The sequence below is a fragment of the Esox lucius genome, chromosome 12 (assembly GCF_011004845.1).
Source record: "Esox lucius isolate fEsoLuc1 chromosome 12, fEsoLuc1.pri, whole genome shotgun sequence".
Lineage (NCBI taxonomy): Eukaryota > Metazoa > Chordata > Actinopteri > Esociformes > Esocidae > Esox > Esox lucius.
In genome coordinates this window covers 10639120-10656206 of record NC_047580.1, presented here as the reverse complement: position 1 = coordinate 10656206, position 17087 = coordinate 10639120, and the positions used below count along the sequence as shown (strand labels likewise).

Below are 17087 nucleotides of genomic sequence, written 5' to 3'. Positions count from 1 at the left end.
AGTCATGCTGTCTTACCTTTTTGAAAAGATTCTTGACTACTGGGGGCCAAGCAAGAAGCTACTTGGAGACATGAATTTCTTACGAGACCTGAAAGAGTACGACAAGGACAAGATCCCTGTGAGTCTGAGTGATGATAAAAACGTATTTATTGAATGGCACTGTAAAGAGGAATCAAATATCAGTACAAATATACGCACGGTACATTTCCCATAACTCTCTTTCCTTTTACTGACTAGGTCCATGTGATGCAGAAGATCCGTAGTGAGTACATGACCAACCCTGACTTTGACCCAGCCAAGGTGGCCAAGGCCTCGTCCGCTGCCGAGGGCCTGTGCAGATGGGTCACCGCAATGGAGATTTATGACCGAGTGGCTAAGGTAGTGGCCCCTAAGAAAGCCAGCCTGAACGAGGCTCAACGGTCTCTAGCCACCACCATGGCCCTGCTGGATGAGAAGAGAGCTGAGCTGAAGGAGGTGGAGGACCGCCTGGCCCTTCTGCAACAGACCTTTGAGGAGAAGACAAAGGAGAAGGCCCAGTTGGAATTCCAGGTGGACCTGTGCGCCTGCAAACTGGAGAGAGCCGAGAAACTCATCGGAGGCCTCGGTGGTGAAAAGACCAGGTGCATGCAGATAAAAGAAAAGGCTGATTGGATTGACGTATGCTTCCAGTGGTTAGTAACTGCGACCTGAAGAGCTTGCTATGTGCTGAGGGACTGTGTATGCTTTCTCCATGCAGATGGTCCAAGGCAGCGGATGACCTACAAAACATCTATGACAACCTGACTGGTGATGTGCTGATCTCTGCTGGGGTCATCGCCTACCTGGGAGCCTTCACGGCCAGCTTCAGACAGAACTGCACTAAGATATGGACCACGCTCTGCAAGGTACAGGCATATACAACCCTACCCCAGCTCAACAACAGGCTCATTGTCCCGAATTTCAATCTCATAATGTATTCCTATCCCCCCCAGTCTAAGAACATTCCGTCATCAGATGATTTCTCCCTGAGTAAAACTCTGGGAGACCCTATAAAGATCCGGGCATGGAACATTGCCGGCCTGCCAACCGACAGCTTTTCCATAGACAACGGGATCATCGTCAGCAACTCCCGTCGATGGCCACTGATGATCGACCCACAGGGCCAGGCCAACAAGTGGGTGAAGAACACGGAGAAGGACAACAACCTCAGTGTGATCAAGCTGACAGATGGGGACTACATGAGAACCCTTGAGAACTGCATCCAGTTCGGTACCCCTCTGCTACTGGAGAACGTAGGGGAGGAGCTGGACCCATCGCTGGAGCCCCTGCTGCTCAAACAGACCTTCAAACAAGGTACTGGACAAAGCATGATGCTCCGGTGAAAGTGTTGTCACCCGCAGGCATTTATTGTGATGTTTTCTTGTTTAATCCTCAAGTGTTTGTGTCTCCCAGGGGGCATGGATTGCATCAGGCTAGGGGAGAGTGTGATTGAGTACTCCTGCGACTTCCAGTTCTACATCACCACTAAGCTGCGGAATCCCCATTACCTTCCGGAGCTGGCTACCAAGGTGTCCCTGCTCAACTTCATGATAACTCCTGAGGGCCTTGAGGACCAGCTGCTCGGCATTGTGGTCGCCAAGGAGAGGTTGGTGGTGGAAAACTGCAGCACTGCACATGCTATGTTGTACACATCTGTCAAAGTTCATAGTAGATCGTTTTTCCAGTAATTAAGTTAGAACACCAACTCTTAACTCTATGCTAGGCACTGCACTGACCGTGCATGAAAAAGCCTAGATTTCTTCTTTTGACAAATCGTACTGTTACTGTATTTGATAAAAGTTAACAATTTAGAGTCTACAAATTCTGCAGTAACACTTTTTTATCAGATTTGTATCTGTAAAAGCTGATCTACCCACCTACAAGAAGAAACGATACACACTGTCCTCATCTTTCTGCAGGCCGGAACTGGAGGAAGAGAGGAACGCCCTAATCCTACAGTCGGCATCCAATAAGAAGGTTTTAAAGGAAATCGAGGACAAGATCCTGGAAACGCTGTCATCGTCTGAGGGAAACATCCTGGAGGACGAAAGTGCCATTCAGGTCCTCGACTCTGCCAAAATCATGTCAAACGAGATCTCCAAGAAACAACAGGTGTGGTTCACTCTGGAAGGATTCATCAAAATACTAGAATCAGATGGTCTTTTACTTACTTTTACTTTATATCCCAACCCTCAGATTGCAGAAAAGACAGAGATTAAGATTGCAGAGTCAAGAGAGGGCTACAGGGTCATTGCCAAGCACTCCTCCATTCTGTTCTTCAGCATTGCAGACCTGGCAAACATCGATCCTATGTATCAGTACTCCCTGAGCTGGTTTGTTAACCTCTACCTAAACTCCATACAGGACAGGTGAGAACTGTGCTACTACCCAGATTGTAGACCTCATGGGACTCACTATACAATAAACATGATATTCCGTTTGACCAAGTGCAATTTTGTTCTAAGTAACACACTGAAACTGTGTTTCAGTAACAAGTCCAAGATCTTAGAGAAGAGACTGAGGTACCTCATCGACCACTTCACATACAATCTGTACTGCAATGTCTGTCGCTCCCTGTTTGAGAAGGACAAGCTGCTCTTCTCCTTCCTACTCTGCTCGAACCTCCTTCTGTAGGTCTAATTTAAGACATTTAAGATTGATTCTAGTAAAATTACAAATGAAGACAAATAGTCAATTATATTTTAGCAGTGTTTTTCACACATTTCAGATGATGTGTGTTGTCTGATTGTGTTTGATGAATCTGTTTGGTGTTCTTCCCCAGAGCTAAGAAGGAGATAGAGTATGGTGACTTTATGTTCCTGCTGACTGGAGGGGTGGGGCTGCAGAACAATGTCCACAACCCAGACCCTACTTGGCTGCAGGACAAGAGCTGGGATGAGATCTGCAGGGCCAGCCATCTGCCCAGTCTCCAGGGCCTCAGGTATTAGCTATAAACTGTTCTGGAGGTGTATCCTGTTTTTAATGCTAATACCTAAATACAGTCATGTGGAAGGTATATCCCCTTGAAAGTTGTTTTTTATTTTCCATATTTGGATGTGGATGTGTAATATTCACTTAAACATTGTTGACAAATATAGGAAACATAATCTAACTAATGATATCAAAGGATCAATCATTCATTCATCAAAAAAAATCTGGTGCAAAATGAATATCTGGTCTTTGGCTGAAATAACATGTAGCAGTTTCTTGTAACTGTCTGTAAGGGTTTTTATAGGATAACTTTTTGCCCACTGTTCTTTACAGTACTTTCGTCATGTTCAAGGACAGTGGAATTATATTCTTGGAAATGGCTTTATAAACCCTACAGATTCATGGGCTTCAGTATGGGCCTAAGATAGGTATTTTGGTCTGGTTATGTGTTTCCACACAGATTAAGATTCAGATCAGATTAAGTTTCTAATCTTTATGGAAGGCTGGACCCTCTGTCACAAGTTACTCTCTAATGATTTTCTAATCATGGGAATCTGTTATGGTGCACCTGAATCAAATTTTTGCCATTTTATGCAATGGTTTAGGTAGGGGTATACTATATTTGTCCACATAAGGAAATTGTGTTTATTTTAATTACAAAAATGGTTTCAAAGTGTATTTCTTTTTGTGTAAAATTTTTTCAATTTGGATGCCTTTATCAATGACTGTGGTTGGAATATATGTAAAAAAATAAATAATCCACCCGGCCTACTTACTCATGTCTGTATGGAATATCTCTGTTATTCTGCTAGTGAGAGCTTCATCAAGGACCCAGAGAGGTTCTTGGTAATCTATGATAGCAAAGAGCCCTATAATACCAAGCTGCCTAGGCCCTGGTGTGACAGGCTCAATGACCTACAGAAGATGATCATCTACCGCTGTCTCAGGCCGGACAAGGTTAGGAAAGAGAAATAATCTGTTCCATAGATGTACTGCTGCTGTTTAACTAAAGTAATTGCAGAGAATAAATCTAAAACAAGTCAACAGAAAGCATCCACATATACTATGTAAGGACAGTGACAGATCCACAGTTAATCATAGGCAATCAATACATTCATGTAGAAATAGTTATGTATACGCCCATATACAGTGCATATACAATTACCTTTTCGTTACTTCCTATTTCTACAGATTGTGCCGGCTATAACTAACTTTGTAACTGTCAAACTGGGGAAGAAGTTTGTAGAGCCACCTCCCTTTAACCTGAGTAAGAGTTACACAGACTCCAATTCCACCATCCCTCTAGTGTTTGTGCTATCTCCTGGAGCGGACCCCATGGCCAGTAAGCACTACCTTACATTTGCTACTGCTTTAATTTGAAAAAAAATGGCTCTTACAAAAAGATTGAATGCCACTCCCCACCTTCAGGCTTGCTAAAGTTTGCCAACGACAAGAACATGGGTGGCACCAAGTTCCAGTCCATCTCACTTGGTCAGGGCCAGGGCCCCATCGCTGCCAAGATGATCCGCATGGCCATGAAGGACGGCACCTGGGTGTGCCTGCAGAACTGCCACCTGGCTGTCTCCTGGATGTCCACCCTGGAGAAGATCTGCGAGGACTTCAGCCCAGAGACCTGTCACCCAGATTTCAGATTGTGGCTAACCAGCTACCCCTCACCCAAGGTAAGGTAAAGTCTGGCTCCAGCCTGGTCAAACAGTAGACCATAAAATAGTAAGCATCCGTTATGTCCTTCCTTATGTCAGTTCCCAGTGACCATCCTGCAGAACGGGGTGAAGATGACCAACGAACCGCCCACAGGTCTCAGACTCAACCTACTTCAGTCCTACCTGTCAGACCCTGTCTCCGACCCCAACTTCTTCAACGCCTGCACAGGAAAAGAACTGGTAAAGATCGGTGATATGGTTTACACACATACACGCTCACACACACAATAAACTGAGTTATTGTTCCCCCAATTGTTCAAAGGTGTGGGAGAAGCTCTTGTATGGAGTTTGCTTCTTCCATGCTCTGGTTCAGGAGAGGAAGAAGTTTGGTCCTCTGGGCTGGAACATCCCCTATGGGTTCAATGAGTCTGACCTGCGCATCAGCATCAGACAACTACAGGTAGTAATACAGTCAGGAACTCAAGGCTGATGTTTACCTCTAAAATAGACTGTTGCTTTCAGTACTGTTTCCCAAGCATGGTAGTGGAAAATAAACATGTGTGAACCAGTTTCGCTCACCGCGATGTCACTTTTCCGTCCTCCTCAGCTGTTTGTAAACGAGTATGATCAGGTGCCGTTTGAGGCCATCACCTATCTGACAGGAGAGTGCAACTATGGTGGCCGTGTGACAGACGATTGGGATAGGAGGCTCCTGATGACCATCCTGGCTGACTTCTACAACAAGGACATCATTGAGAACCCCCGCTACACCTTCTCCCCCAGCGGAAAGTACTATCCCCCTCCCAAGTCCATCTATGAGGACTACGTCGAGTTCATACGGGTAAGAGACTTAGAAATGCTCATCAGACAGGTGTTTGCAGCTTATCAACCAAACCGTCTGTCAGTAAAATGAATGGGTCAGAAGATGAAACAGAAATGTGCAGTTGTGTATTGTCATAATAATCAAGAAAATGAATGCCATTGTAGTAGATGTTAACTTGACCAAGTTTACCATCTACAATTTAATGCGTATTGGACCCAAAATTGAACCTTGTGGGATGCCGTGTGGCTTTTATTCATGCATTCCATCATGTTTTCCATCTTCTGTATTTGTGTTCCCAGAACCTTCCGTTCCTCCAGTACCCAGAAGTGTTTGGGATGCATGAGAATGTGGACATCTCCAAGGACCTCCAACAGACCAAGCTGCTGTTTGATTCCCTGCTACTCACCCAGGGAAGAGGAATCAAGGGAGGGGCAAGCTCCGGGGGAGACCAGGCCCTCTTTGACATAGCCAATGATATCCTCACCAAAGTAAAGCTAAACCAATCCAATGCCGATTATACTGCTGAAAATCTTTTCCAGATTTTTGTGTTACTTCTATTTTAAGTTACATATCTTTTCTGATTCTTGTAGCTTCCAGCTAACTTTGACATTGAAGCAGCTCTAGTGAAGTACCCAGTTCTGTATGAGGAGAGCATGAACACTGTTCTGGTGCAGGAGATGGAGCGCTACAACACGTACGCAATCTCATTACACATAAAGAAAACCTCTGCGTACAAAACAATGTTCTCAGTGTAAATAACCTAATCCCGTAAAAAAGAAATCTCTGTGTACTGTAATTCGGTGTAAGGATCAAATCACTGTCTTGTCCTCCAGATTGGCAGTTACAATCCGTGTGAGTTTGCAGAACCTGCTGAAGGCCGTCAAGGGCCTGGTGGTGATGGATGCTGAGCTGGAGGCTCTGTCTGGCAGCCTGATAGTGGGCAAATTGCCGGAGAAATGGGCCAAGCGGTCCTACCCAAGCCTGAAGCCACTAGGCAGCTACGTCACAGACTTCCTTGCGAAGCTTAAATTTTTGCAGGTCAGAGCAGTAAAAGTAGCAAGTGTTTCAAAAGGTATTTTTTTTAAATGTGGCACTATTTCATGTATGTGTTGATTTGTGCCCCATGTGATCATAACCGCTCACTTTCAAACTTAAAATACAATGGCTAACAGAGGTATGATCGTGACTACTTATAGATTATGGGTGTATAAACAATTTTACTCATTCGGACCAAAATGGGAGGTTTGACATTTTTTGGGGGGTATTTGCAAAAGGCCCAGACTGCATCTTTAAGAGAGAATTCTTCTGTTTGGTTGACTAATGTGTTCTGACCTCCCTGTTGGACTGGTATAATACCAACAAACCCAATGTGTTCTGACCTCCCTGTAGGACTGGTATAATACCAACAAACCCAATGTGTTCTGACCTCCCTGTAGGACTGGTATAATACCAACAAACCCAATGTGTTCTGACCTCCCTGTAGGACTGGTATAATACCAACAAACCCAATGTGTTCTGACCTCCCTGTAGGACTGGTATAATACCAACAAACCCAATGTGTTCTGACCTCCCTGTAGGACTGGTATAATACCAACAAACCCAATGTGTTCTGACCTCCCTGTAGGACTGGTATAATACCAACAAACCCAATGTGTTCTGACCTCCCTGTAGGACTGGTATAATACCAACAAACCCAATGTGTTCTGACCTCCCTGTAGGACTGGTATAATACCAACAAACCCAATGTGTTCTGACCTCCCTGTAGGACTGGTATAATACCAACAAACCCAATGTGTTCTGACCTCCCTGTAGGACTGGTATAATACCAACAAACCCAATGTGTTCTGACCTCCCTGTAGGACTGGTATAATACCAACAAACCCAATGTGTTCTGACCTCCCTGTAGGACTGGTATAATACCAACAAACCCAATGTGTTCTGACCTCCCTGTAGGACTGGTATAATACCAACAAACCCAATGTGTTCTGACCTCCCTGTAGGACTGGTATAATACCAACAAACCCAATGTGTTCTGACCTCCCTGTAGGACTGGTATAATACCAACAAACCCAATGTGTTCTGACCTCCCTGTAGGACTGGTATAATACCAACAAACCCAATGTGTTCTGACCTCCCTGTAGGACTGGTATAATACCAACAAACCCAATGTGTTCTGACCTCCCTGTAGGACTGGTATAATACCAACAAACCCAATGTGTTCTGACCTCCCTGTAGGACTGGTATAATACCAACAAACCCAATGTGTTCTGACCTCCCTGTAGGACTGGTATAATACCAACAAACCCAATGTGTTCTGACCTCCCTGTAGGACTGGTATAATACCAACAAACCCAATGTGTTCTGACCTCCCTGTAGGACTGGTATAATACCAACAAACCCAATGTGTTCTGACCTCCCTGTAGGACTGGTATAATACCAACAAACCCAATGTGTTCTGACCTCCCTGTAGGACTGGTATAATACCAACAAACCCAATGTGTTCTGACCTCCCTGTAGGACTGGTATAATACCAACAAACCCAATGTGTTCTGACCTCCCTGTAGGACTGGTATAATACCAACAAACCCAATGTGTTCTGACCTCCCTGTAGGACTGGTATAATACCAACAAACCCAATGTGTTCTGACCTCCCTGTTGGACTGGTATAATACCAACAAACCCAATGTGTTCTGACCTCCCTGTAGGACTGGTATAATACCAACAAACCCAATGTGTTCTGACCTCCCTGTAGGACTGGTATAATACCAACAAACCCAATGTGTTCTGACCTCCCTGTAGGACTGGTATAATACCAACAAACCCAATGTGTTCTGACCTCCCTGTAGGACTGGTATAATACCAACAAACCCAATGTGTTCTGGCCTCCCTGTAGGACTGGTATAATACCAACAAACCCAATGTGTTCTGACCTCCCTGTAGGACTGGTATAATACCAACAAACCCAATGTGTTCTGACCTCCCTGTAGGACTGGTATAATACCAACAAACCCAATGTGTTCTGACCTCCCTGTAGGACTGGTATAATACCAACAAACCCAATGTGTTCTGACCTCCCTGTAGGACTGGTATAATACCAACAAACCCAATGTGTTCTGACCTCCCTGTAGGACTGGTATAATACCAACAAACCCAATGTGTTCTGACCTCCCTGTAGGACTGGTATAATACCAACAAACCCAATGTGTTCTGACCTCCCTGTAGGACTGGTATAATACCAACAAACCCAATGTGTTCTGACCTCCCTGTAGGACTGGTATAATACCAACAAACCCAATGTGTTCTGACCTCCCTGTAGGACTGGTATAATACCAACAAACCCAATGTGTTCTGACCTCCCTGTAGGACTGGTATAATACCAACAAACCCAATGTGTTCTGGCTGTCCGGGTTCTTCTTCACCCAAGCCTTCCTGACAGGTGCCATGCAGAATTATGCCAGGAAGTACTCCATCCCAATCGACCTGCTTGGATTTGATTTCCAGGTCAGGTCACCGCCTCACACAAACACAGAGGCAACTTTGTTGTTAACAAGATTTTAATTGAATAGGTTACTCAGACTCTTTTTCCTTATTTCGATTGATATTCTCCTTCATACGTGACAGGTACTCCCCATTGACACCTCAGACCGGGCGCCTGAGGACGGTGTCTACATCAATGGTCTGTTTTTAGACGGCGCTCGCTGGGACAGGAAAAGGTAGGTGATACTCTTCCACCAGGCTTTCTCTAGAAACGATACCAGAGGTTTGTGAACATGCGCTGAATGCATTTTATCTGCGTTTTCCCTAGCGGAGTCCTGGCTGAGCAACAACCCAAGGTTCTGTTTGATACAGTCCCAATCATCTGGATCAAACCAAGTAAGGATAGTCTCCACCAAAACATTAAATATATTAATATAAAATAATTTGTGTCAGATTTTTTTGCATATGCCACTTTCCCTGAGACACCATTGGAGAGAGGGCTGTCAAGCCAGGAGGGCTGTCAAGCCTCACTGTTATTTATGGTATCCTTTAGGAATTAGGGTTAAAAGGACAAAACAACAGATATTTCACTTTGGGATTTGATCTAGCAACCTTTTCATTGCTGGTCAGACATTCATGGCTCCTTGTGTGTTCTGGGCTTCTCTTTTTACCTCTTTCACTGACTCTTTTCCATTCACTCTGTTTCCCTGTCGACCCCATCCTTCCCTCCCACCAGCAAAGAATAAGGACATTGACCAGCCCCAGACCCTGTACGTGTGTCCGCTATATAAGACCAGCGAGAGGAAGGGAACCCTGTCCACCACAGGTCACTCTACCAACTTTGTAATCACCATGACGCTGCCCACCAGCAAGCGCCCACAGCATTGGGTAAAAAGGGGCGTGGCCATGCTTTGCCAGCTGGACGACTGAGAGGAGAAAGAACACTATTTTATGCAAGCACTTTATGTCATAACTTTGAGTCTCTGTTCACTTTTACCATCTATATTAAAGATATTTTGATGTAATTTCCTGGCGTAGCTGTTGGTTTTGTTTAGGTGTCATCTGTTGGAAGTGTCAGTCACAACAATCGATTGTGGTCATAGCAGAGAGCTAGTATGCAATTACCACTCTGTTGCCACTGAGAGGCGTGCGTGTGGTGTCAGTTGAACTGTGGTTATTACCAGTCAGCCAGGGGCAGGGTGGGAAGGACCCGTGATGAAATATAAATAGCTGGAGCGATATAAATAGACAGGTTTTGGGAGCGGAGTACATGTCAGCCACTGAAGATAGTGAGAAAGGGGTTGTTGATTGAAGGTAAACACAAAAACAACTGTGTTGATGAGAAACCCTCTGGTTGGTACTAAAGATTTATTGGTGTGTGTTGTATGAATGGTGTCGTGAGTTAATCTGCAGTGCAAGGATCCAATATCAATTTAAATGGTCATTGAATGCTAAACTTGCATTTGTGCAGCACACAACCAATGAGCATGTGAATATACTGTATGTCAAATGAATTCTTCAGTTTCTTGTAGGTGATAACCTAAACTTACTTCAGTACTTCTGTGTGCAATGTGGCTGAACAAATGGTCTTAGTTCCCAGAGGGGTGTACTACAAAGCAGGATCGGTTAGTTACTTAGCCAATTATATGAACAACCATTGTGTGGTTTTACGATAATTAGATATGTGGTTTTGGTTGAGTTAATGAGCTGGTGATGTCAAGCTTATCAACATAAAAAAAAAAAGAATCTCACAAATGAAAAAAATCGTTGATTCTGCTTTGTAGTATATCCCTCTGTATTTAGTTGTATTTCCCTGAAGTTGCAGATGAAAACTGAGACTGATGCAGAAAATGAGTTTGACCAATCAGAAGAGGACTGGGACGAGGATGTGGCTAAACAGGACATGAGTGAACAAAGCCTTCTGAAATACAATAAGTACAGTGGCTTATTCTGCAAGTAAAACCATAATGGCATGATATCTGATGTTTTCTTCTGTGTATTCCACCGCTGAATCAGTGTTGGTGTATGTATTTCCCGCAGCGATCCTACAGGCGCAGAAGGTGATCCTGATGAGATGTTTACGGCAATAAAGGAAGGTGAGCTGAGCTGTTTAGAATGTCAGGTAATTTGTCAGTGAGCTAAATAGCACCTACATTATGTAACAAGACTATCCAAAATACGCATGCAAGTCTAGTTCAAAATGTCACAAAAGCATAAGAAATTACATACACGGAATACGTCAACACAATGTTGTCCCAGGACCCAAAACAATTTATGGTCAATAATCCAAAAAATGCTGCACAGAAGCAGATCTGCATAGAAGAGTGGGCAAAAAATTCCTCCAAAAGGTGATTTGGGACACTGATGAACAACTAAAGGAAGAGTTTGGTGGCAGTCATGGTGAACATCTATTAATTCAGTGTAAAGGAGCTATCAATCTTTACAGGTTGGAAATGGGTTATGCATAACATGTTCATTAAATACATTTAATTGGTATTTTAAACAATGCACCACTGGGGCCTGCAGATTCAGATTCTAATTGCGACATTGGTGCCGTGGAGGCTGAGGTAGTGTCTATTGACTTTGGCGCTGTGGCACCACAATATACTGGAGGCCCCAGCGATGAAAAGCAATGCTGGTCTTAGTATTTATCTCAGTTGACTGAACATAATTCCTCTCCTTGTCTCATTTCTTTCAAAAAAGATAGCACAATATAGTAGTTAGATGTCTACCGGGAAATGTCTTTCCCTTGTTTAGATCTTGCACATCAGTTCAAAGAAATGAAAGGAGAAAGCAGTGTTACACTATTAAAACATTTCTACCCTTCTATTATTCTAGGCAATGAGGAAATCTTGACAAGGCTGGCTAAGCAACCAGGAGCCATGTCCATCGTAGATGACAGAGGATGGATTCCACTGCATGAAGCTGCAGTCCAGGAATTTAAAAGTATACTAGAGATAGTATTTTCAGGTACTAGTACAGACATAATGTATCTCACACAGACTTTCCTGGCTTATTGTCAGATTGAGAAACCTGAAGATTCTGGTCTGAGCTGATGGTTAGTGGGCTGAAATAGAAGTATGATAAATATTTATTTAATAAATTGTAAACAGTAAATTGATCACGTAATTCCCAAAAATAGATTGCATTTAGAAATGAATATTATTTCATACCTTGACAACTTTGAGGGATGATCACATTTGTATTTGTGGGAATACTTGTCAAAGGATTTTGGAATTATTATTTTGCTTAATTGCTGATAGTTTTAATTTAATATTTCATTAAATTTCAACAAAAATATATCAGAATGTATTTTCTTGTAGGCCAATTTTGCCTGCTTTTGCAGACTCCTGGTCTAGATAGTAGATAGTAATATACAGCTCCATGTGTAAAGCTTCCCCCCAGGGTGCAGAGCAGTGTCGGACTCTGAAGGGAGAAACGCCTCTGTTCCTGGCTGTAGTGTGCGGTCTTAGGGACAATGCCACATTCCTGCTACAGAACGGAAGCTGTCCAGACCTCCAGAACGATGATTTGGAATCTCCTCTCGTGGCAGGTATACAAAATGTATCCTTCAGTAGTTTGACATTTTTGAAAATGTTTGAAGAGCAATATTTATCTTCGTCCATTGTTCATTCTGCTCTGTCATCTGTTTCTTACAGCTATTGTAAATGACCAATATGACTGTGCCTCACTCCTGCTTCGCTACCATGCCAAGGTGGACCAAACAGGAGATCTGGAGCGTACTGCCCTTCATGAGGCCTCCCTCCTGGGTCTGGAGAATTTTGTTCACCTGCTCTTACAGGCCGGAGCCGACCCGAATGCATATGACATTGACCAGATGACCCCCTTGGCACTGGCTGCAGAGACGGGCCACCTGAATGTGGTGGAGGTGCTGCTACAGAAAGGTTTGTGTTTGTCTAAAGGTGTGTGGAATTATTATGCCCGCATTTATGTCTCTCCTCTTGTTCTCTCCACTAATTTTGCTCTCTGTTCTTGTCACTCTTTATACCTCACCCTCTCTGTCAGGGGCCAAAGTTCAGCCTAAGACAGAGGGCTCCTTGCTGTTTGAGGCAGTTGCGTCAGGAAATCCTGACATCACCTGTCAGATGCTGGCCTACGGGGCAGACCCCAACGTGCCCAACCACAATGAGTACCTACCCATCCACTGTGCAGCGTATCATGGACACCTGTTGTACGTAACAAAAACACCTATACTTGATACACTCCATTCGTCTGTATGTGTGATTATCTTAATATAATTTTTATTCTCTGTTCAACTGTTGGTTAGTTAATAAGTTATTAAGACATGACCTGGCAACTCTTGCTATTTGGTGATTGGTGGAATATGTCAGTAATAGGACAGCATGGCTCTGTGGGGAGTTGATGATCACGTTAACAAAAGTGAACCGAGCATCCAGTTTATATATATATATTCCATCCACCATTGCAAGAACCCTTAAACTAGGTTTTTTTGCACCAGTATAGAAAGTCTCTTCTCTCTCCTCAGGGTGTTGGAGCAGTTGATCTCAGTGACAACAATGGAGGCTGTAAAGAAGAGTGGTATGAGCCCTCTCCACTCTGCAGCAGCCGGGGGACAGACCCAGTGCCTGGAAGTCCTTCTAGATGCAGGCTACGACCCCAACTTTATGTTGCACCCACGGGTGCGAAGTAAATACGATGACGACCGCAGATCGGCTCTTTACTTCGCCGTGTGGAACAACGACGTCCAGTCAACCCGTCTGCTGCTGGAAGCCGAGGCAATGGTCAACCAAGACCCTGTTAACTGTCTCCAGGTGGCACTGCGGCTGGGCAACTATGAGCTTATAAACACTCTTCTGAGGTAGGACTCAAACTCCAGTCAAATTCAATGTTATTCTGTTTCAAAATTACAAAACTCTTCACAGTAAAACTCACTGTATGATATGTTTGCTTAGCACTGTAATCTAGGCCCAACGGATTTTGACGGTTCTTGTCAATCGATCAGGTACGGCGCCAACGCAAACTACTACACCCGCAACAGCACAACACACTTCCCACCAGCACTGCAGTACGTGCTGAAAGATGAGGTCATGCTGAGGATGCTCCTAAACCACGGCTACGACGTGCAGCGCTGCTTTGAGTGTCCATACGGAGACAGTTCCCATGACTACGCACCCTGGACGACTTCGCTCACCAAAGACATGGTGGTTCGACAACTCGTGCTAGGGGAAAATCCAAACCCATTCCTGTGGTCATTGTAAATGTGGTTATTTTACTTCCTATTGAAGTCCCTCTGTCTTTATCTCTCACTTCTACATTCTCCTCTGTCTTTCTGTAGTTCTGTGAGGTGATAACTGTCAAGTGGTTGAAAAATTACTCGGCCCAGGTGGTCCGCATCATGCTGGACTACGCAGACCACGTCACACTCTGCGTCAAATTGAAGGAATGCCTGAAAACGCAGAAACAGTGGCCTGATATATGCCATATCCAAGGTATGATAACAGAGCTGCGTGTCACAATAATAATGATACAAAAACAGTTTTACCACATCATTTCAAACTTAATCCGGGACAATAAAGCATGACCCTGCTGCCCCCTCAGAGAACGTGCGCAGCCTCCAGCACCTGTGTCGACTCCGTATCCGGGACAACTTGAAACGCCTGCGCCTGCGATCCCCAGTGTTCATCAGCTATTTGCCTCTACCCCCCCGGCTCAAGGACTACCTCCGTTACAGGGAGTATGATGTTTACAGCAGGGGCAGCCCTGACTGAGGTTTTTACAACCGACCTCTCTAAGAAAGTTTGTCGGCATCAAAAGAGGATGAACCGCAGAACAATATTCTCTTCTTGTTTTATTACCCTGAAAGCATGTTGTGCTGGGCAGCGTAACCTGTTTGTGGGAGTATGTGTGTGTGTGTGTGTGTATTTTAAGACATTGTTATGCTGCAGAGAAGAATACTGTGCAGTTTTATAATGTTATTCTACAAATGTAATTCTAAGGTTATTGTGGATATTTTTACACAACGCTGAAAGAAATCAGTTTTCCTGCTATTGCACATATTATGGTAACCTGGGACCCCTGTCTTCCAGGTAGGGAAGAGAGAGGTCTGATTGGTCAGGGTCGAGGAGAGGAGTTATATTTTAAAGCATAACCTTGTTTATTTTGGCTAGCGGTACATACTGTTGAAAATAATCCACAAATGACTTTGGAAAAGGCATTGCAAGTTGTACATGCTTTGCTGACCTCTAGTGTTCAACCATTGTATAGAATCTGAGAAAATATGACCACAGATGATCAAGATTGGTCAACGGATGTATAAATCTGAAGTGTTTCCTCTCACTCACTACCAAATATGGTGGCGAGAGGTAGTCCAGTTGCAAAGGAATGGGAGAAGATAGAAAAGAGGTAGAGTTGAGTGGACAATCTGACAATTTTCTCATCAACAAAACATTCATTTTCAATACAGTTTTCTGTATTAAAATCTGTTATGAATAAAGTAGACTGAGTTTTGCAGACTTTACAGTTTGCCAAAGTTACTAGAAATTGTGTTGTTTAGAGCAACTGCAAGGTGAAAATAAGGGTTCTCAGCTCTGCCCACTTCCTTGCGTATTCTATCACATGCAATATCTGCACCGATTTTGTCTACATTTGGTTATATGATGACAAAAAAATTTGCATTTACATAATTACACGGATTGTTCAGATATTAGGACAAGCAATTGAAATACAAAAAAATTGTAAAATGTATATTCTGGTCCCACTCCTAAAAAGAAACACATTTGCCTCTGGGATCCATAAAGTCCACTATATTGGATCCACAATTTTCTAAACAAAGACTGGACTCTATTTACAAAGTAGACAGCCCTTAAGAACTTTCCCTAGCTATGGGGTTTTGATAGCCATCTTAAGTGCCGGTTCAATTTACAAAAGCTACCCCTTGGCCCTTGATTTAACTTGAGAAGTTAACAACTTTTCTCACTTTCAGGGTTGATAACAATTCAATGCAAACTGTGGTCACATGTCTAACGCTGATGGTCACAAAGTTTCAAATTAATCAACACGACTACATTTTTGTGTCAGACTCGAACATCATTTTGTTTCAGACTCGAACAACATCTGGTGCGAGTTACTTAACTCCTATCATCACTCTTCCTTCTTTAGTAGGAAGTGCACTTGCAAGTACATACAGATGTGACAATGTAAAATGTAATTCAAGAGCTCAGTCTTGAAAACATTTAAGTCTATAACATGTGGAGAACGTGAACAGGTCTGAATTATTTACATAGGAACTGAACATATACAATTTTAAATACTGTGATAAGCGCAGTATGTCTTTTCACATCTTTGTGATAACATTTACTTATGATGTTCCTGGCAATTCCCATTCCTAACAGTACAACAATTTATAACTTTTGGCACACATGCTGAGGGACATGAATCTTGCTATTAGGACAATTAAGAAGATATGTTTACTATAGCTGGCATATCCTTGTTTTTGGAAGAAAAGCATTTTTTTGTCCTCTCAGATAATATCAAATTGATGAGAAAAACAGTGCAGACATTATTAATGTTGTAAATGACAATTTTGCCGGAAACTGATAATTTTTTATGAAATATCTACTTCAACAAACAGACACCCATTATCAGCAACCATTATTCCTGTGTTCCAATGGCACATTGTGTTTGCTAATCAGCATACATTTACAAAAAAAACGTATGCTGATTCAAGAAGCAATAATACTAGCCTTCTTTAGAGCAGTTGAGTATCTGGAGCAACAGCAATTGTGGGTTCAATAACAGATTCAAAATGGTCCAAAGCAAATAACTTTCTTCTGAAAGTTGTCAGTCTATTCTATTTCTGAGAAATGAAGGCTATTTCATGCAAAAAATTGCCAATGTTCTACAGTTTCTTATACAATGATATGTAGTACTCCCTTCACAGAACTGGCTCTAACCAGAATAGAAAGAAGAGTGGGAGGCTCTGGTGCACAAGTGAGCAAGAGGACCAATACATTAGTGTCTAGTCTGTGATACAGATGGCTCACAGGTCCTCAACTAGCAGCTTCATTAAATAGTACTCAAAAAACACCAGTCTCAACCTCAAATGTGAAGAGGTGAGTCTGGGATGTTGCCCTTTTAGGCAGAGTCGCAAAGAGAAAATCATATCTCAGATTGGCCAATAAAAAGAAAAGATG

General features: G+C 43.1%; 2 protein-coding genes across 5 annotated transcripts in view; both read left to right on the top strand.

Annotated features, from left to right (window-relative positions):
- The window catches only part of dnah12 (dynein, axonemal, heavy chain 12), a 39563-nt gene extending 29659 nt beyond the window's left edge, over positions 1-9904 (top strand). The window contains exons 52-73 of one of the 4 annotated variants that reach the window (XM_034296128.1): positions 29-118; positions 238-620; positions 737-884; positions 972-1332; positions 1432-1624; positions 1938-2130; positions 2215-2387; positions 2508-2648; positions 2801-2959; positions 3762-3906; positions 4141-4291; positions 4378-4631; positions 4713-4853; positions 4936-5073; positions 5221-5454; positions 5736-5924; positions 6027-6130; positions 6270-6474; positions 8800-8937; positions 9058-9149; positions 9242-9309; positions 9650-9904. In XM_034296128.1, the coding sequence (XP_034152019.1) occupies positions 29-118; positions 238-620; positions 737-884; positions 972-1332; positions 1432-1624; positions 1938-2130; positions 2215-2387; positions 2508-2648; positions 2801-2959; positions 3762-3906; positions 4141-4291; positions 4378-4631; positions 4713-4853; positions 4936-5073; positions 5221-5454; positions 5736-5924; positions 6027-6130; positions 6270-6474; positions 8800-8937; positions 9058-9149; positions 9242-9309; positions 9650-9843 (3894 nt within the window). In that variant the 3' untranslated portion in view covers positions 9844-9904. The other 3 variants (XM_034296129.1, XM_029124281.2, XM_034296130.1) reach the window with 3 other exon arrangements.
- A 302-nt stretch (positions 9905-10206) lies between these two features.
- Positions 10207-14663, top strand: asb14b (ankyrin repeat and SOCS box containing 14b). The gene is made up of 11 exons (XM_010875856.3): positions 10207-10266; positions 10733-10848; positions 10954-11009; positions 11752-11883; positions 12308-12466; positions 12573-12818; positions 12940-13105; positions 13421-13753; positions 13898-14099; positions 14231-14384; positions 14494-14663. The coding sequence occupies exons 1-11, from the start codon at positions 10252-10254 to the stop codon at positions 14661-14663; spliced, it is 1749 nt and encodes a 582-aa protein (XP_010874158.2). The 5' UTR covers positions 10207-10251.
- The last annotated feature ends 2424 nt before the right edge of the window (positions 14664-17087 follow it).

What these genes read in the sequence shown, in the direction of transcription:
- asb14b (XM_010875856.3), top strand. An exon ending in GTTTACGGCAATAAAGGAAG is followed by an intron (nt 11,010 to 11,751) that starts GTGAGCTGAGCT and finishes CTATTATTCTAG; the next exon opens with GCAATGAGGAAATCTTGACA. An exon ending in GGAATCTCCTCTCGTGGCAG is followed by an intron (nt 12,467 to 12,572) that starts GTATACAAAATG and finishes TGTTTCTTACAG; the next exon opens with CTATTGTAAATGACCAATAT.